A 15443-nucleotide genomic window follows, 5' to 3' on the forward strand; every position below is an offset into this window, starting at 1 on the left:
CTAGCCATTATCCCATAGAAGGAGTTGCTGGGATAGGGTTGGAAATTTTCCAAAGAAACATTTTTTTTGTCAGAAAACATTGATTCGTCGAAACAGAAACTATTTGCAAGAAAGGGTCGGTTTTGACCAACTTCCTGCTTCAATTAAAAAAAAAGTTTTAAAATTATCAAAATGCCCCATTTCTATATTTAAAAAAAAAGTTTTGTTCTTTGATATGAAATTATTTTGTTTTAAAATTGTAGCTTATACTAAAAAAGTTTAAAAGGTCAAAAACTGAAACAAAATGTTTCAAAATTATTGAAACAAAATGTTCTGATTGATCCAATCCAAAAGTATCTATGTATTTATTTATTTAGTTAGTTATCCGGATTATCAGTGTGTGAAAAGTTTTGAAATTTTGATTTTCGTAGCGTTCCGGGAGAGAGAAAAAATTCTGGAATCTCAAACTCTAATAGGATGGGGAAAATAATTTCCTGCCCAGTTGTAGCTGTGTGGCCCGTTCTGGAATGGAAAATAAACTGGCCAAGAGGAGGAGGTCAGAAAGGAAAGCACTAAGGGGAATCTGGAGTTGTGGAGGTGTCCAGAAGAGCATTTATAGGAGATTTCAAGTCTTTGTCTCCCCCAAATAAAATCACCTTTGCCCTATTAATTTGTGAGTTTGCTATAATATACTTTGTGAAGTGTAACATTCTAAAGTTACATAAATCTTTGTGAAACCAGCTTAATGCTGTCAAAATTATTTTGCTGAGTTGAACAAATATTCTATGTTCTGTTACTAAGGGCTTGTCTACACAGGAAAATTAATCCAAATTAACTAAGGCTATGGCTACACTAGAGAGCTTACATCGATGCAGCTGTGCCACTCTAAGCTCTCTAGTGGAGCTGCTCTAAGTCAAGGGGAGAGAGCTCTCTTATCGATTTAATTAATCCATCCTCAACGAGCGGTGGTAAGTATGTTGGCAGGAGAAGGTCTCCACCAACATAGTGCTGTCTACACTGGCATTTAGGCTGGTGTAATTTATGCCGCTCGGGGGGGTGGCTTATTCACACCTTTGAGCGACATAAATTATACTCACATAAGTGGTAGGGTAGACATAGCCTTAAAGTGTGAATTTTAAGTGGATTAGTTAAACTGCATTATACCCCGGAGTGAACACCGTCATTCAGAAGTAAAGTGACCTCAATTCAGTTTATCTTAATTCACATCCAAAGTGAATAAACTAAACTGCATTCAGGACTCGCAGGGATTTAATGTGGTTTAACTAATCCACTTCAAATTCACACCGTTAGTTAATTTGGATTAATTTTCCTGAATCTCTCCATGTAGACAAGCCCTAATGTGTTCTTAAATAATAACAGTAGCAAAAGTAGACACTATTAATGCAAAAGGTAAATTATTAAGACGTTGTCTTATTGTAATAATTGCTGTCTTATGGTTCATTTTAAACATACATTATCTTAGCAATTTAATATCATAGAGTTCCTAAATATAGAGAGTTCCTTAAACGGATTTTCTAATTACATTTTTAAGAGACTTTGTTAGGAGACAAAATCCTAGCCTTTATATCAGGCATATAACTTTTTGCACTTTTAAAAAATGAAATGCATGAGAAAAGTAGAATGTTATGGGTCAGTGATTTAGAAGTGAATGAAGGAAACTGACGTGACTGTGCAGCAGGGTTTATGTCCACCATTGTGTCAGTAAAAATATCCATTAATCATATCATCTGCACAAGTCTGCCTCCTGCCAAGATTGCTAAACTTTTTAGCCAGGATCTTAGCAGTCTCTTAGGAGTTAGGGTCAGTGGTGATACTTTCAGATAATTAATTCTGTGACATGATGGTTGATTGTTTGTTTGATTTTTTTCTATACACATTGGTATTTTTCCCTTTGAATTGTTATCTCCATTTTGGAGTAGAACTTTCCAATAATTATACTGATACTTAGTTTTGCAAGCAGGTTTTTCTGTGCTAGACCCCAGTCAGTAATGGCCCTTCCCAACCTAGGCAAGGTTTGCATTGGAACTATTAGACCTGGGAGGACTGAATGATAATCTCTTTGTAAAACATTTCAGTTCAGTTCCTAGATTTATCAAGCAAAGGCCACTACCAGTGTACTGATACAACCCACTCCTTCCATCTCCAAGGTGGAATGTGTTGCTTGTCAGGTGCTCCCAAGGCCACATTCAAGTTCAACTCCCATTGAAGTCAATGCAAAAACTTAGATTGGCTTCAATGGCCTTGTGTTCACTAGGAAAAAAGGTGTGGTAACAAACATGAGGTAAAATCCTAGTGAAGACATGGCAGTTGTACCTCTAACACATGATATCAGGCCAACATAAACCCTAGGTTCCCCCATAGTGTTTAGGGTGATCTGCTGACATGTGAAAATTGCCTTTTTTCCTCTCATGGATTTTACCTCGTGATAGTTGCCATGTGTCAGTTAATAGGAGGTAAAGATGCACCTTTTTTCCTAGTGAAGATGGGAGTTGGAAAAGACCCCTAGAAAGTGAGGGGCTGAGTCCAGGGTTCTAACCTGCTTTTTTCTGAATGGGACGGGAGTACAAAACAAAAACACTCTTGTATATGACCTGGCAATAATTATTGAAGAAAAATATCTGATATCACAGATGAGGAGACTAGAGACTGCAAATTAGGTAATGGAAGTAGGCAAAGGGACACTAGGAAAATATCTGAAGTAAAATTATTTAAGAAATGTGTTGTCTACATATTATAACATCAAAATATTATTTACCTCTGTAATGAAGGATTGAGGTCACATACATTTTTATAAACTGTATTCTAAGAGGAATCAGGTTGGTAAACTACACAAAGTGTATTATCTGGGATAGACACACATCTAGCCAGTTAGTGAAATCAAACATCCAGAGGAGAACCGATTCCTCTCCCAGCTGGCTAGGGCAGCAGAAAACCACAGTGGAACAAATAAATGCCCAATGAGATGACAAGGTTAGTTGCCACACAACTCCAAGTGAAGCCAATGGGAGCCACATGCCATATTCAACCACAGAATGCAACTCTACAGTTTCAAAGGACACTGCCAATTTCTCTCTTCTGAGAAGGGATTCTTGTAGTTGTTTCTGAAGAAGATGGATACAATTTTCCCTTAAACAACACTAACAGTACAGGAGCCAGATTCTGTCTGCTACATATGAAGAGACGGCACCAGATTATACTCTCTTATGCCAGTGTAAATCTTGTGAAATCAGTGGAGTTTGTAGCAGTGTAGCTGAGAGCATTACTTGGCTCACTACATTTCTCTCTCATTGTAATCCATTCAATGTGGTTTGTGGATTTGAAGTTCTCTACATGTCACAAATCGCTCAGAATGTTCCTGGGTGATTTTTGCCTTTGGATCTCCCTATGGACTATATAACTCAGAAGCCTCACCAGAGTCAAACTTGCTGGAATAATGTTAACTCACACTGAAATTTCTCCCTTCAGATCCACCTGCTTCTGAGAGTTAGATGAATTAGGGTTGTTGGTTTTTGCTAATTCCATCCACTTTTGGCCAAACCATCCATTTCGGGGCTTCTGCCAACACTAATGCAGAAGATGTGCTGATACAGAGATCTGTTCTCCAAAAATAGCTCAGGAATCCTCATTTAAGTGAAGAGGCAGCTGTCAGACCCTCCAGTGTATAAATAATACTAAATTACGGAGAGCCAGAGTGCTGACCCTTAGTCTGGCAAACTCTACTGTTTTTTGTAAGCAGCCTTAAACAAACCCAAAGATGAAGAAGTAAATGTACTGTTGAGAGCTTACAGCCCCCTGTTAAAGCAGCACGAATGAAAGATGGGAGGATCTTGTCTTCTAGTATTTAACCCTCAAGTTTCAGTAGGTATTTTATTAGTTAATTGACAGTGACTTACATTTGCAGGCATCTGGGACAGAGAAAGGCCTTCTGAGATCTCGGTAGAAGCCTGGCTTGCAACGCTGGCAATGCTGCCCTTCAGTGTTGTGTTGACAGTTATCACAGACTCCACCACTGCGATTCCCCGAGGCCAGCCATGCATCCATGTCAAAATGACACATGTCAGCATGCCCATTACATTTACATGCTGGGATCAAGTCAAAGGGAACAAAAAGACTCATTAAAAAAGGAAAGATTATGGTATGTATAAAAGGTTAATGCAAATGCTGAAAAATGAATATACAGCAGTAGCTGAAACAGCAAAGAAAATCAAATGTACATTCAGGCCAGCAGATGTCTTTAAAAAAAGTACCCAGTTATACCAGCACTCACATTTCCAGTGTAACTAACTGTTCAAGGAATCTTGCAAGTGAGACCTGTGCCCTGTTGGGGGGCCATGGGTGAGTTATGTTGGTTTGAGTCTAATGAATTAGGGATTCATGTTTTGATGTAATGTAAGTCCTCCAACATCTTGTCAATATTGTTTATTTTCTTCATTTTCTTAGCGTATGTCTACACTACGGGATTACTCCGAATTTACAGAATTAGACTTTTGGCAACTGATTGTATAAAGTCAAGTGCAAGCGGTCACACTAAGCACATTAATTCAGTGGTGTGTGTCCATGTACCGAGGCTAGTGTCGACTTCCAGAGCATTGCACTGTGGGTAGCTATCCCATAGCTATCCCATAGTTCCCCCAGTCTCCCCCGCCCATTGGAATTCTGGGTTGAGATCCCAATGCCTGATGGGGCCAAAAATTTGTCGCGGGTGGTTATGGGTAAATGTCATCAGTCAATCCTCCCTCCGTGAAAGCAACAGCAGACAATCATTTCGTGCCCTTTTCCCTGGATTGCCCGGGCAGACGCCATAGCACGGCAACCATGGAGCCCGTTCAGCCTTTTTTCACTGTCACCGTATGTCTACTAGATGCTGCTGACAGACGCGGTACTGCAGCGCTACACAGCAGCATCCCCTTGCCTTTGCAAGTTAGCAAAGATGGTTACCAGCCATACTGTACCGTCTGCTGCTGTCATGGGTGCTCCTGGCCAGCCTCGGTGAGGTTGGTCGGGGGTGCCTGGACAAAAATGGGAATGACTCCCCAGGTCATTCTCTTCTTTAAGTTTTGTCTAATGGAGAGTCAGTCCTGCCTAGAATATCAGGCAAGCCTACTAAAGAACCAGAGGGGCAAACGGCCGCTCCGGGTCAGAGCCCCAGACATCCCGCAGAAATGATGAGCTGCATGCCACTCTAGGGGGTGCCTCTACAACAAGCTCACCCGTTGCTTCCCTCCTCCCCCACCCCTCCTGGGCTACCTTGGCAGTTATCCCCCCTTTTGTGTGATGAAGTAATAAAGAACGCATGAATTTGAAACAACACATACTTTATTGCCTCTGCAAGCAGAGATTAAAGGGGGGAGGGGAGGGCGGTTGGCTTACAGCAAAGTCGAGTGAACCACCATTCTGCACTTGCTCAGCCTATAGCTGAAAATGGGAATCTGTGATAAGCACTAGGATAGAAGCACAGGCAGGACTGAATCTCCATTTGTGTGTGGGCCTTTGGTTGACACTGGTAAAATACAAAATGTCCCAGGATATGTATGTTGGGGGACAGTTCTAAACAGCAGCTTTATTTTTTTATTTGCAGCAAAAAGTATCTGATTGTGAGCCCTGCGAGCAAGGGGTAGGCTGGGGTAGGTGCGACCGCGCAGTGCTGCCGACTGGGAGAGCAGCCTGAGGCAGAAGCCTCCAGCTGGCATGATATTCCAGGCAGGACTGAATCTCCATTACACAAAACTTAAAGAAGAGAATGACCTGGAGTCATTCCCTTTTTTGTCCATGCATCCTGACCAACCTCACCGAGGCCAGCCAGGAGCACCCACGAGATGACGATGACGGTTATCAGTCATACTGCACTGTCTGCTGTCCGCAAGGCAAGGCAAGGGGATGCTGCTGTGTAGCGCTGCAGCACTGTGCCTGCCAGCAGCATCCAGTAGACATACGGTGACAGTGAAAAAAGGCGAGAAATGATTTTTTTCCTTTTGCTTTCACAGGGTGGGGGGCGGGAGGCTGACAACATATACCCTGAATCACCCACGACAATGTTTTTGACCCTTCAGGCATTGGGAGCTCAACCCAGAGTTCAAATGGTTTTCGGAAAGTGCGGGAACTGTGGGATAGCTACAGTCGTCAGTCGCCCCTCCCTTTGTGAGCGTCCATTTGATTCTTTGGCTTTCTGGTATGCTTGTCTCAGCTCCTTAAGTTTCACGCAGCACTGTGTTGAATCCCTGTTGTGGTCTCTGTCCATCATGGCCTTGGAGATTTTTTCAAATGTTTTGGCATTTCGTCTTTTGGAACAGAGTTCTGATAGAACAGATTCATCTCCCCATACAGAGATCAGATTCAGTATTTCCCGTTCAGTTCTGGAGCTCTTTTTTGATTCCGGGACTGCATGGTCACCTGTGCTGATCAGTGCTCCATGCTGGGCAAACAGGAAATGAAATTCAAAAGTTCACGGGGCTTTTCCTGTCTACCTGGCCAGTGCATCCGAGTTCAGATTGCTGTCCAAAGCGGTCACAATGGTGCACTGTGGGATAGCTCCCGGAGGCCAATACCGTCGAATTGCGGCCACACTAACCCTAATTCGAAATGGCAATGTCGATTTCAGCGCTACTCCCCTCATCGGGGAGGAGTACAGAAATCAATTTTAAGAGCCCTTTATGTCGAAGTAAATGGCTTCGTTGTGTGGACGGGTGCAGGGTTAATTCGATTTAATGCTGCTAAATTCGAACTAAACTCGTAGTGTAGACCAGGCCTTAGGTACAGTTCTTTAAATTTACAGAATTAACACATATTCTAATTTAACTGGATTATGTTCAGGCTCAGTAGATATGGTTTTGAGTAACATGCAGAATGATCATGGAAGAAAATGATATGGATTCTGATGTATGCTGAAGGTCCTTGCAAATAAAAAATAAAGCACTCAAAACCAAATGTTTGAACAATGGGCCTCATTTATAAAAACTTTAGAAATTCAAATGTATGAAGAACTTTCACATTATCACAAAACATGCCAAACCAACCTATTTCCCTCCTTTGACAGGGTTACTGGCCTAGTGGATGGGGGGAAACAGCAGAGGTGATATATCTCGATTTTAGTAAGGCTCTTGACATAGTCCCACACGACATTCTCATAAGCAAACTAGGGAAATGAGGTCTAGATCAGGGGTGAGCAAACTATGGCCCACGGGCCACATCCAACCCCTCAGACCTTTTAATTCGGCCCCCCCGGGAGCAGGGTCGAGAGCTTGCCCTGCTCCGGTGCTCCTGCCGGGGAGTGGGGTCGGGGGCTTTCCCCGCTCTGCCTGTCCGACGCTCCCACGGGTTCAGGTGGGACCTACGTGAGGGCACACGTTACTGCAGCTGCACAACCCAAACGCGCCATCAGAGCCTGGAACGTGCAAGCCCACGAGCCTGCTACTTGTTGGCTTAGGTGACTCTGCTGTTTTAGTAGTGTTAATTTTCCATTGTTGAGGATAAAACGAAGAGTAGTTGGCCAAGGAGTGCCAGCTGCATTGTTCAAATTAATCAAAGAGGACGTGGAAAGGAGGTTAGTTTGGTTTAATTATTTTAATACTTTATGATGGTATTTATAATAGTAAGTAAGGTTTAATGTTTATTTCCACTAAAATGTATCTTTATTAAATAAAGTTTACTTGAATATCTCTGATTTGTTAATTTCGTGAGCATTCATGGCCCACCACACAATTTCCATACCCATATGTGGTCCACAGGCCAAAAAGTTTGCCCACCCCTGATCTAGATGAAATTACAATCAGGTCAGTGCACAACTGTTTGAAAGACTGTACTCAAAGAGTAGTTATCAATGTTTTGATGTCAAACTGGGAGGGTGTATCTAGTTGGATCCCACAGATGTCAGTCTTGTGTTCAGTACCATTCAATATTTTCATAATGTCTTGGATGCAATGGTGAAAGTAGACCGGTATGGGCTGGTAGTACCAGTAAGAAGTGGCTGCCGGTACCATCCGGTATACAGCCAACTTTAAAGCGCTACCACGGCAGCGCTTTAACGTCACTGCCCTCCCCTTCTCCTGTTGGCGGCCCTGCCGGTAGGGACCTGGGGGGCAAAAGGGGAGGCTGCCCCAGGGCCCGGTGATTTAAAAGGGCCCGGGGCTCCCAGCCACTGCTGCTACCATGCAGCGGCCGGAGCCCCGGGCCCTTTTAAATCACCAATGGAGCCCCAGGCGGCGTGGTCTGGGCAGCGCTGATGGGCTGGCCAGGGGAGGCTGACTCCCCAGCTCCGCCCCTTCCGCTCAAGGTCTCACCCTTTTCGGGGGCCTGAAGCTGGGCCCCTGTACTGGTAAATCCTCTGTGCTACTTTCACCTCTGCTTGGATGATGGAGTGGAGAGTATGCTTATAAAATTTGCACATGACACCAAGATGGGAGGGGTTGCAAGCACTTTGGAAGACAGTTCTAGAATTCAAAACAAGCTAGACAAACTGGAGAACTGGTCTGAAATCAACAAGATGAAATTCAATAAAGACAAGTGCAAAGTACTATACATAGGAAGGAAAAATCAACACACAACTACAAAATGAGGAATAGCTGGCTAGGTGGTAATACTGCTGAAAAGAATCTGAGGATTATAGTGGATCACAACTTGAATATGAGTCAACAATGTGATGCAGTTACACAAAAGGCCAATACCATTCTGGGGTGTATTAACAGGAGTGTTGTATGTAAAACACAGGAGTCATGCTGTACTAGGCATTGGCGAGGCCTCAGCTGGAGTATTGTGTCCAATTCTGTGTGCCACACTTTAGGAAAGACGTGGACAAATTGGAGAGAATCCAGGGACAGCAACACAAATGATAAAAGGTTTAGAAAGCCTGACCTATGAAAAAAGATTTTAAAAACTGGGTGACATTAGTCTTGAGAAAAAAAGATGGATGGGGGGACCTGATAGCAATCTTCAAATCTATTAAGGGCTGTTATAAAGAGAATGGTGATCAATTGTTCTCTGTGTGCACTGAAGGTAGGACAAGAAGTAATGGGCTTAATTTTCAGCAAGGGAGATTTAGGTTAGATATAAGGAAAAACTTTCTAATTATACAAAGATAGTTAAATTCTGGAATTGGCTTCCAAGGGAGGTTGTGGAATCCCCATCATTGTAGGTTTTTAAGAACATGTCTGCCTCACCTCAGTCCCTGGAAAAATCATGGAGCAGGTCCTCAAGGAATCAATTTTGAAGCACATTGAGGAGAGGAAAGTGAGCAGGAACAGTCAGCATGGATTCACCAGGGGCAAGTCATGCCTGACTAACTTAATTGCCTTCTATGATGAGGTAACTGGCACTGTGGATGAGGGGAACGCAGTGGACGTGTTATTCCTTGACTTTAGCAAAGCTTTTGATACTGTCTCCCACAGTATTCTTGCCAGCAAGTTAAAGAAGTATGGGCTGGATGAATGGACTATAAGGTGGATAAAAAGCTGGCTAGATCATCGGGCTCAATGGGTAGTGATCAATGGCTCCATGTCTAGTTGGCAGCCAGTATCAAGCGGAGTGCTCCAAGGGTCGGTCCTCGAGCCGGTTTTGTTAAATATCTTCATTAATGATCTGGAGGATGGTGTGGATTGCACCCTCAGCAAGTTTGCAGATGTCACTAAACTGGGAGGAGTGGTAGATATGCTGGAGAGTAGGGATAGGATACAGAGGGACCTAGACAAATTAGAGGATTGGGCCAAAAGAAATCTGATGAGGTTCAACAAGGACAAGTGCAGAGTCCTGCACTTAGGATGGAAGAATCCCATGCACTGCTACAGACTAGGGACCGAGTGGCTAGGCAGCAATCCCGCAGAAAAGGACCTAAGGGTTCCAGTGGACGAGAAGCTGGATATGAGTCAACAGTGTGCCCTTGTTGCCAAGAAGGCTAATGGCATTTTGGGCTGTATAAGTAGGAGCATTTCCAGCATCAAGGGATGTGATCATTCCCCTCTATTCATTGGTGAGGCCTCATCTGGAGTACTGTGTCAAGTTTTGGGCCCCACACTACAAGAAGGATGTGGAAAAATTGGAAAGAGTCCAGGGGAGGGCAACAAAAATGATTAGGGGGTTGGAGCATATGACATATGAGGAGAGGCTGAGGGAACTGGGATTATTTGGTCTGCAGAAGAGAAGAATGAGGGGGGATTTGGTAGCAGCCTTCAACTACCTGAAAGGAGGTTCCAAAGAGGATGGAGCTAGGCTGTTCCCAGTAGTAGCAGATGACAGAACAAGGAGTAATGGTCTCAAGTTGCAGTGGGGGAGGTTTAGGTTGGATATTAGGAAAAACTTTTTCACTAAGAGGGTGGTGAAGCACTGGAATGGGTTACCAAGGCAGGTGGTGGAATCTCCTTCCTTAGAGGTTTTTAAGGCCCGGCTTGACAAAGCCCTGGCTGGGATGATTTAGTTGGGGATTGGTCCTGCTTTGAGCAGGGGGTTGAACTAGATGATCTCCCTTCCAACCCTGATATTCTATGATTCGATGATTCTATGATGATTCTATGTTGGACGAACACTTGTCAGGGATGGTCCTGGTATACTTGGTCCTGCCTCAGCACAGGGGTTGGACTTGATGACTTCTGCAGGTCCCTTCCAGCCCTACATTTCTATAGTTCTATGATGAAGTGGGTTTTAGCCCACGAAAGCTTATGCCCAAATAAATTTGTTAGTCTCTAAGGTGCCACAAGTACTCTTCGTTGTTTTTGCTGATACAGACTAACACGGCTACCCCTCTGAAACCATTCACAAATTTGTTACTTCTAGAGAATGACACTTTCATCAAATTCTTTAATTATTTTATTTTTTCTTTCAATTTAGAACACTACAAGAGTGCCCAAATGCAAGTATATACTATATAAAGCAACATCTTATTTTTAAGTCCAAAGAAAAAGAGAGTAGCATTGGTGAATGGATATCTGTGTCTCTGCACACATGCAGAGAGCAGAGCCAGGGACTCAGCTAGAAATGTCCAGAGAAGTATGTGGTAGCTACTGAGCATATTCAGTAGATTTCTTAAATCTTCATAGAAAGTCATCATTATGGTCAGGCAGGTCGTACATAATCTCTGTCTGAGATATGAGCCAACCAGAGCTCAGCAGAAAATGTTATAAATACAAGAGAAACTGAGAGACTGAGAGGGAGGGAGAAAGAAGAACATGATTTACAGACAGAAGGTTTGGCTTTGAACCTTTGGACTGAAAAATAAACTATTGCAATATAAAGCACAAGGGTTACACATACACAGGCTCTGAGAATTCTCCCAATCATTGAATATTCCAAAATGAAACATAAATTGCAGTCAGCTCACCCTTCTATCCAGGAGCAGCTCTAAATACAAATAATACCACATCAAAACACTGGCCAGTATTTCAGTCTACCCTAACTCCTTCAAAAGCCAGGCAAAACATGAAAGATGGTAAATCTGAGCTATTTCAGACCAGGGGCAGGAGGGCATTCGGAAGCCCTGATGCCTTCCTGGAGAACATCCTGTGTATAGTAGCAATGACCAGAGTTGTGGATTTATTGAGTGGCACCAGGTAAGACACTTCGGAGCTGATTCTTCCAGAGCTGCTGAGAGCCTACAGCTCTTGTTCACTTCATTTGGAATTATGAGTGCTTAGAAACTCTGAAATCCAGCCTTAAAAGTGACAAGTTAGGCACCTAGAACTTCATGCACAGCAAATTAGTGGACACTTTAAAAAATGTTGGCCTTAATCTTTAACATTGGATATTAAATACCAACATTTAAAATCTCCCGGCAATATTTAAAATGGCAACCCCCCCCCCCCAATAACAACCCCACCACCAAAAAAAGTACATCTTCATTAATTTATAGTGTATCATACAAACAGTTGTTAGTTATGGCTGATTCTACTTTATACTGAAAAGCCAGAAAATGAAAGCTGTGCCAATTCTTTATCTGTAGTTCTGCCTCTCATCCAGTGTCCAATACATTCTGTTTAACTGCACTGTGCCTGCTATAGGAGCCCAACATCTCGAGTAGTTGTGCTTTGATTCCACAAGAAAGCCAAGCAAATACCTAACATGTTCTTGGTAGAATTTACATGCTAGCAGCTTTTCAAACAGAGCAGTTACCAATGTTTAAACACGAGGTGGATGCTGACGTCAGTTCTCTACTCAGTAAGTTACTTCACAAAACAACCATCTGTCGTCTGGCTATTAGCTACCTTTTTGAAATATCAGAGAAAGGGGTGTGATAAGGAATTTCATTTATGCTGACAGTCTTGAGGCACTTTCATGAATCGGTTACTTACATCGACATTCTTTTGGGGCTCCAGTTTTGCCATTTGCAGCCTGCCAGGGCTGGTCATTGTAGAGTGGAGCACAGTGCTGACAGTGGTGGCCTGCTGTATTGTGCTTACACATGCACCTTCCATGGACCTAGTGAAGGAAAACAGAACCAGGATCATTCACAGCATAGACTGCAAGGTCTCTGGGAGCAGTGACTGTGTCTTTATATGTGTTTGTTCAGCACCTAGTCCAGTGGTTCCCAAACTGGGGTTTGTGAACCTCTGGGGGGTTCACAAAATGTTACAGGGGGTTCTTGGGAAAAAATTCCCTAATGGCGGACAGAGCTGTCCCTAGGGACTCCGGGCACCATAGGACCAGCAGCCCAGAGCCCCTGGATTTCCAAGAACTAAGCAGATCAAAGCAAGCATGTCTATCACAATGAGGAGATTTAAACTTCAAGACTCCTTACAAGAAATGGAAAGGGAGGTGGATATTTTTTGCTGTTTTTAAAATTAAATAGGCAGCTAGTGTTGTTTTTAAAATTATTATGAAGAACAAGTTTAAGCTTTGTTGTAACATGTGTTGTTTGCCTGAACTACTCAAGACCTGAATGCTTGTGTAAGAGGAACTCTTGAGTTGGCTTCTTAGATACCTTCATGATGTTTCACATCTGATACTTCTTGATGAAACAGAGGAGCCTTGTCTTATAACAAGCTTATTCAAAGTGATACAAGCTACGAAAGTGAGATCTTGGAAGAGTGTTGCCATTTTCATAATGTAATAAAAATAGTGTAATGATAAATAATAATTAATAATAGTGTGTAATATGCATGTCATAAAAACAATTTTTATATTTCCAAGATCACTGCTTTTATAATTTATACTCAGGTAAAAGAGAAAATCCCTGGAAATATTCATTTTTAGGAGGGGGTTCGCGAGACGACATTTTGGTGAAAGGGGTTCACAGGTTGTTAAAGTCTGGGAACCATTGACCTAGTCCAATGGAGTCCTGACCCCGGTTCTGGGCACCATTGCAATAGTTAAATAATAACGGATAAAACTGAAAAGGGCCTGCACAGTGTCTGCCTCACTAATCTGAAGCTAGTAATTGGGTAAATAGTCTGCATTTACGCTTTCAACCATATATACAAATATATAACATCCAAAACTCTTCTTGTGATTTTCAAATCACTATTGGTGAGGGGCTCCGGCAATGGAATGAACTTCCAGAGGAGATTAGGTGAAGCCAGAGTCTAACTGGCTTTTGAAAACACTCCAGAACCTTCCTCTTTGAAAAAAATCTTTCCACCATACAGAGAGAGAGAGGCAGAGTTTTTATCTGCAAGGGAGAAGAGCCAGAGATGCTGTGAAATCCACTCAGGATGCTCTTGCTATTGATTTAATGTTGAAGGTGCACAGATACCATGGTGATGGGTGACAGTATAAAGCCCTAAAACAGATAGATTATTAATATAGAGAGTAGTTTTAGTAGCGTACTCTCTGAGTTCCCATAGTTTATCATATACCATTATATGAAAGCCATAAGTATGGGTACACACTTAGGGCCAGATCTGCAGCCCTTCAGGCTGCTTTGCACTGCTCCAGTGGTGCATAACAGCTGGAAAGCTGAGCGCAAGGGGAACCCTCAGGTGATGGAAAGCCAGTGCTCTACCAACCCCTCTTCTAGCCGCTAGCATAGGGAACACGTTAGAAGTGTCACCAAGGGAAAGTGGGTGTGGCCAGAGTACCATTGTGGCATGACTATTCTCAGATTCCAGCATGGCCCATTGAAGGCTATTGCAGTCAGATACATGTTAGATGAGTCTTGAGCCTCATGAATACCTGCAAACTGAAAATGTGTTGTGGTGCTCAGTTGTAACCAGGCCATGAATCAAAGGTGATCTGCAAGATGTTGCAGGTGTGCAGGCACATCTCTTAATATGGGAAGCAACTTCATCAATCATCCATGTTATCAAAAAACATTAATGAGGACTTTGCTATTGTAATCAATGCATACTTTTTGGAGCACTTAGAATAACAGAAATGTAGGGCTGGAAGGGACCTCGAGAGATCATCAAATCCAGCCCCTGTGCTGAGGTAGGACCAAATACAACTAGAGCAGCCCTGACAGGTGTTTGTCTAACATGTTCTTAAAAATCTCCAATGATGGGGATTCCACAACCTCCCTTGGAAGGCTGTTAGAGTGTTTATAGTCAGAAAGATTTCCTAATATCTAAACTAAATCTCCCTTGATGCAGATTAAACCCAGTATTTCTTGTCCTACCTTCAGTGGACATGTAGAACAATTGATCACTATCCTCTTTATAACAGCCCTTAACAGATTTGAAGACTATTATCAGGTTCCTCCTCAGTCTTCATTTCTCAAGACTAAAGATGCTCAGTTTTTAAAATCTTTTTTTCATAGGTCAGGTTTTCTAAACCTTTTATCATTTTTTGTTGCTCTCCCTGGATTCTCTCCAATTTGTCCACGTCTTTCCTAAAGTGTGGCACACAGAATTGGGCACAATACTCCAGCTGAGGCCTTGCCAGTGCCTAGTACAGCATGATTCCTGTGTTTTACATACAACACTCCTGTTAATACACCCCAGAATGGTATTGGCCTTTTGTGTAACTGCATCACATTGTTGACTCATATTCAAGTTGTGATCCACTATAATCCTCAGATTCTTTTCAGCAGTATTACCACCTAGCCAGCTATTCCTCATTTTGTAGTTGTGTATTTGATTTTTCTTTCCTATGTATATATAGTACTTTGCACTTGTCTTTACTGAATTTCATCTTGTTGATTTCAGACCAGTTCTCCAGTTTGTCTAGCTTGTTTTGAATTCTAGTCCTGTCTTCCAAAGTGCTTGCAACCCCTTTCTAACTTCCACATGATGAAATTTGTAAAGGTCTCCTAATATCTGGGCAGGGATAGCTCAGTGGTTTGAGCATTAACCTCCTAAATTCAGGGTTGTGAACTCAATCCTTGAGGGGGGGCCACTTAGGGATCTGGGGCAAAATAAGTACTTGGTCCTGCTAGTGAAGGCAGGGGGCTGGACTCAATGACCTTTCAGGGTCCCTTCCAGCTCTATGAGATAGGTATATCTAAATTAAGTTGACCAAACAGAGGTGTTTTATTTTTAAATAAAAATTTACCAAGAGCAGTAATAGAAAAATAAATGTAAAACAGTATT

The 15443-nt window shown here is 42.6% G+C and overlaps 1 protein-coding gene across 6 annotated transcripts in view; it reads right to left on the reverse strand.

Annotated features, from left to right (window-relative positions):
- Window positions 1-15443, reverse strand: part of NTN4 (netrin 4) — a 151879-nt gene that overhangs the window by 37050 nt on the left and 99386 nt on the right. For all 6 annotated transcript variants that reach the window (XM_034773038.1, XM_034773068.1, XM_034773032.1 and 3 more), the window contains 2 exons: window positions 12270-12396; window positions 3894-4082 (listed from right to left, as the gene is read on the reverse strand). In XM_034773038.1, the coding sequence (XP_034628929.1) occupies window positions 3894-4082; window positions 12270-12396 (316 nt within the window). The remainder of the gene's footprint in view (window positions 1-3893; window positions 4083-12269; window positions 12397-15443) is intronic.

This window comes from Trachemys scripta, chromosome 1 (genome assembly GCF_013100865.1).
Source record: "Trachemys scripta elegans isolate TJP31775 chromosome 1, CAS_Tse_1.0, whole genome shotgun sequence".
In the NCBI taxonomy this organism is placed as follows: Eukaryota; Metazoa; Chordata; order Testudines; family Emydidae; genus Trachemys; species Trachemys scripta.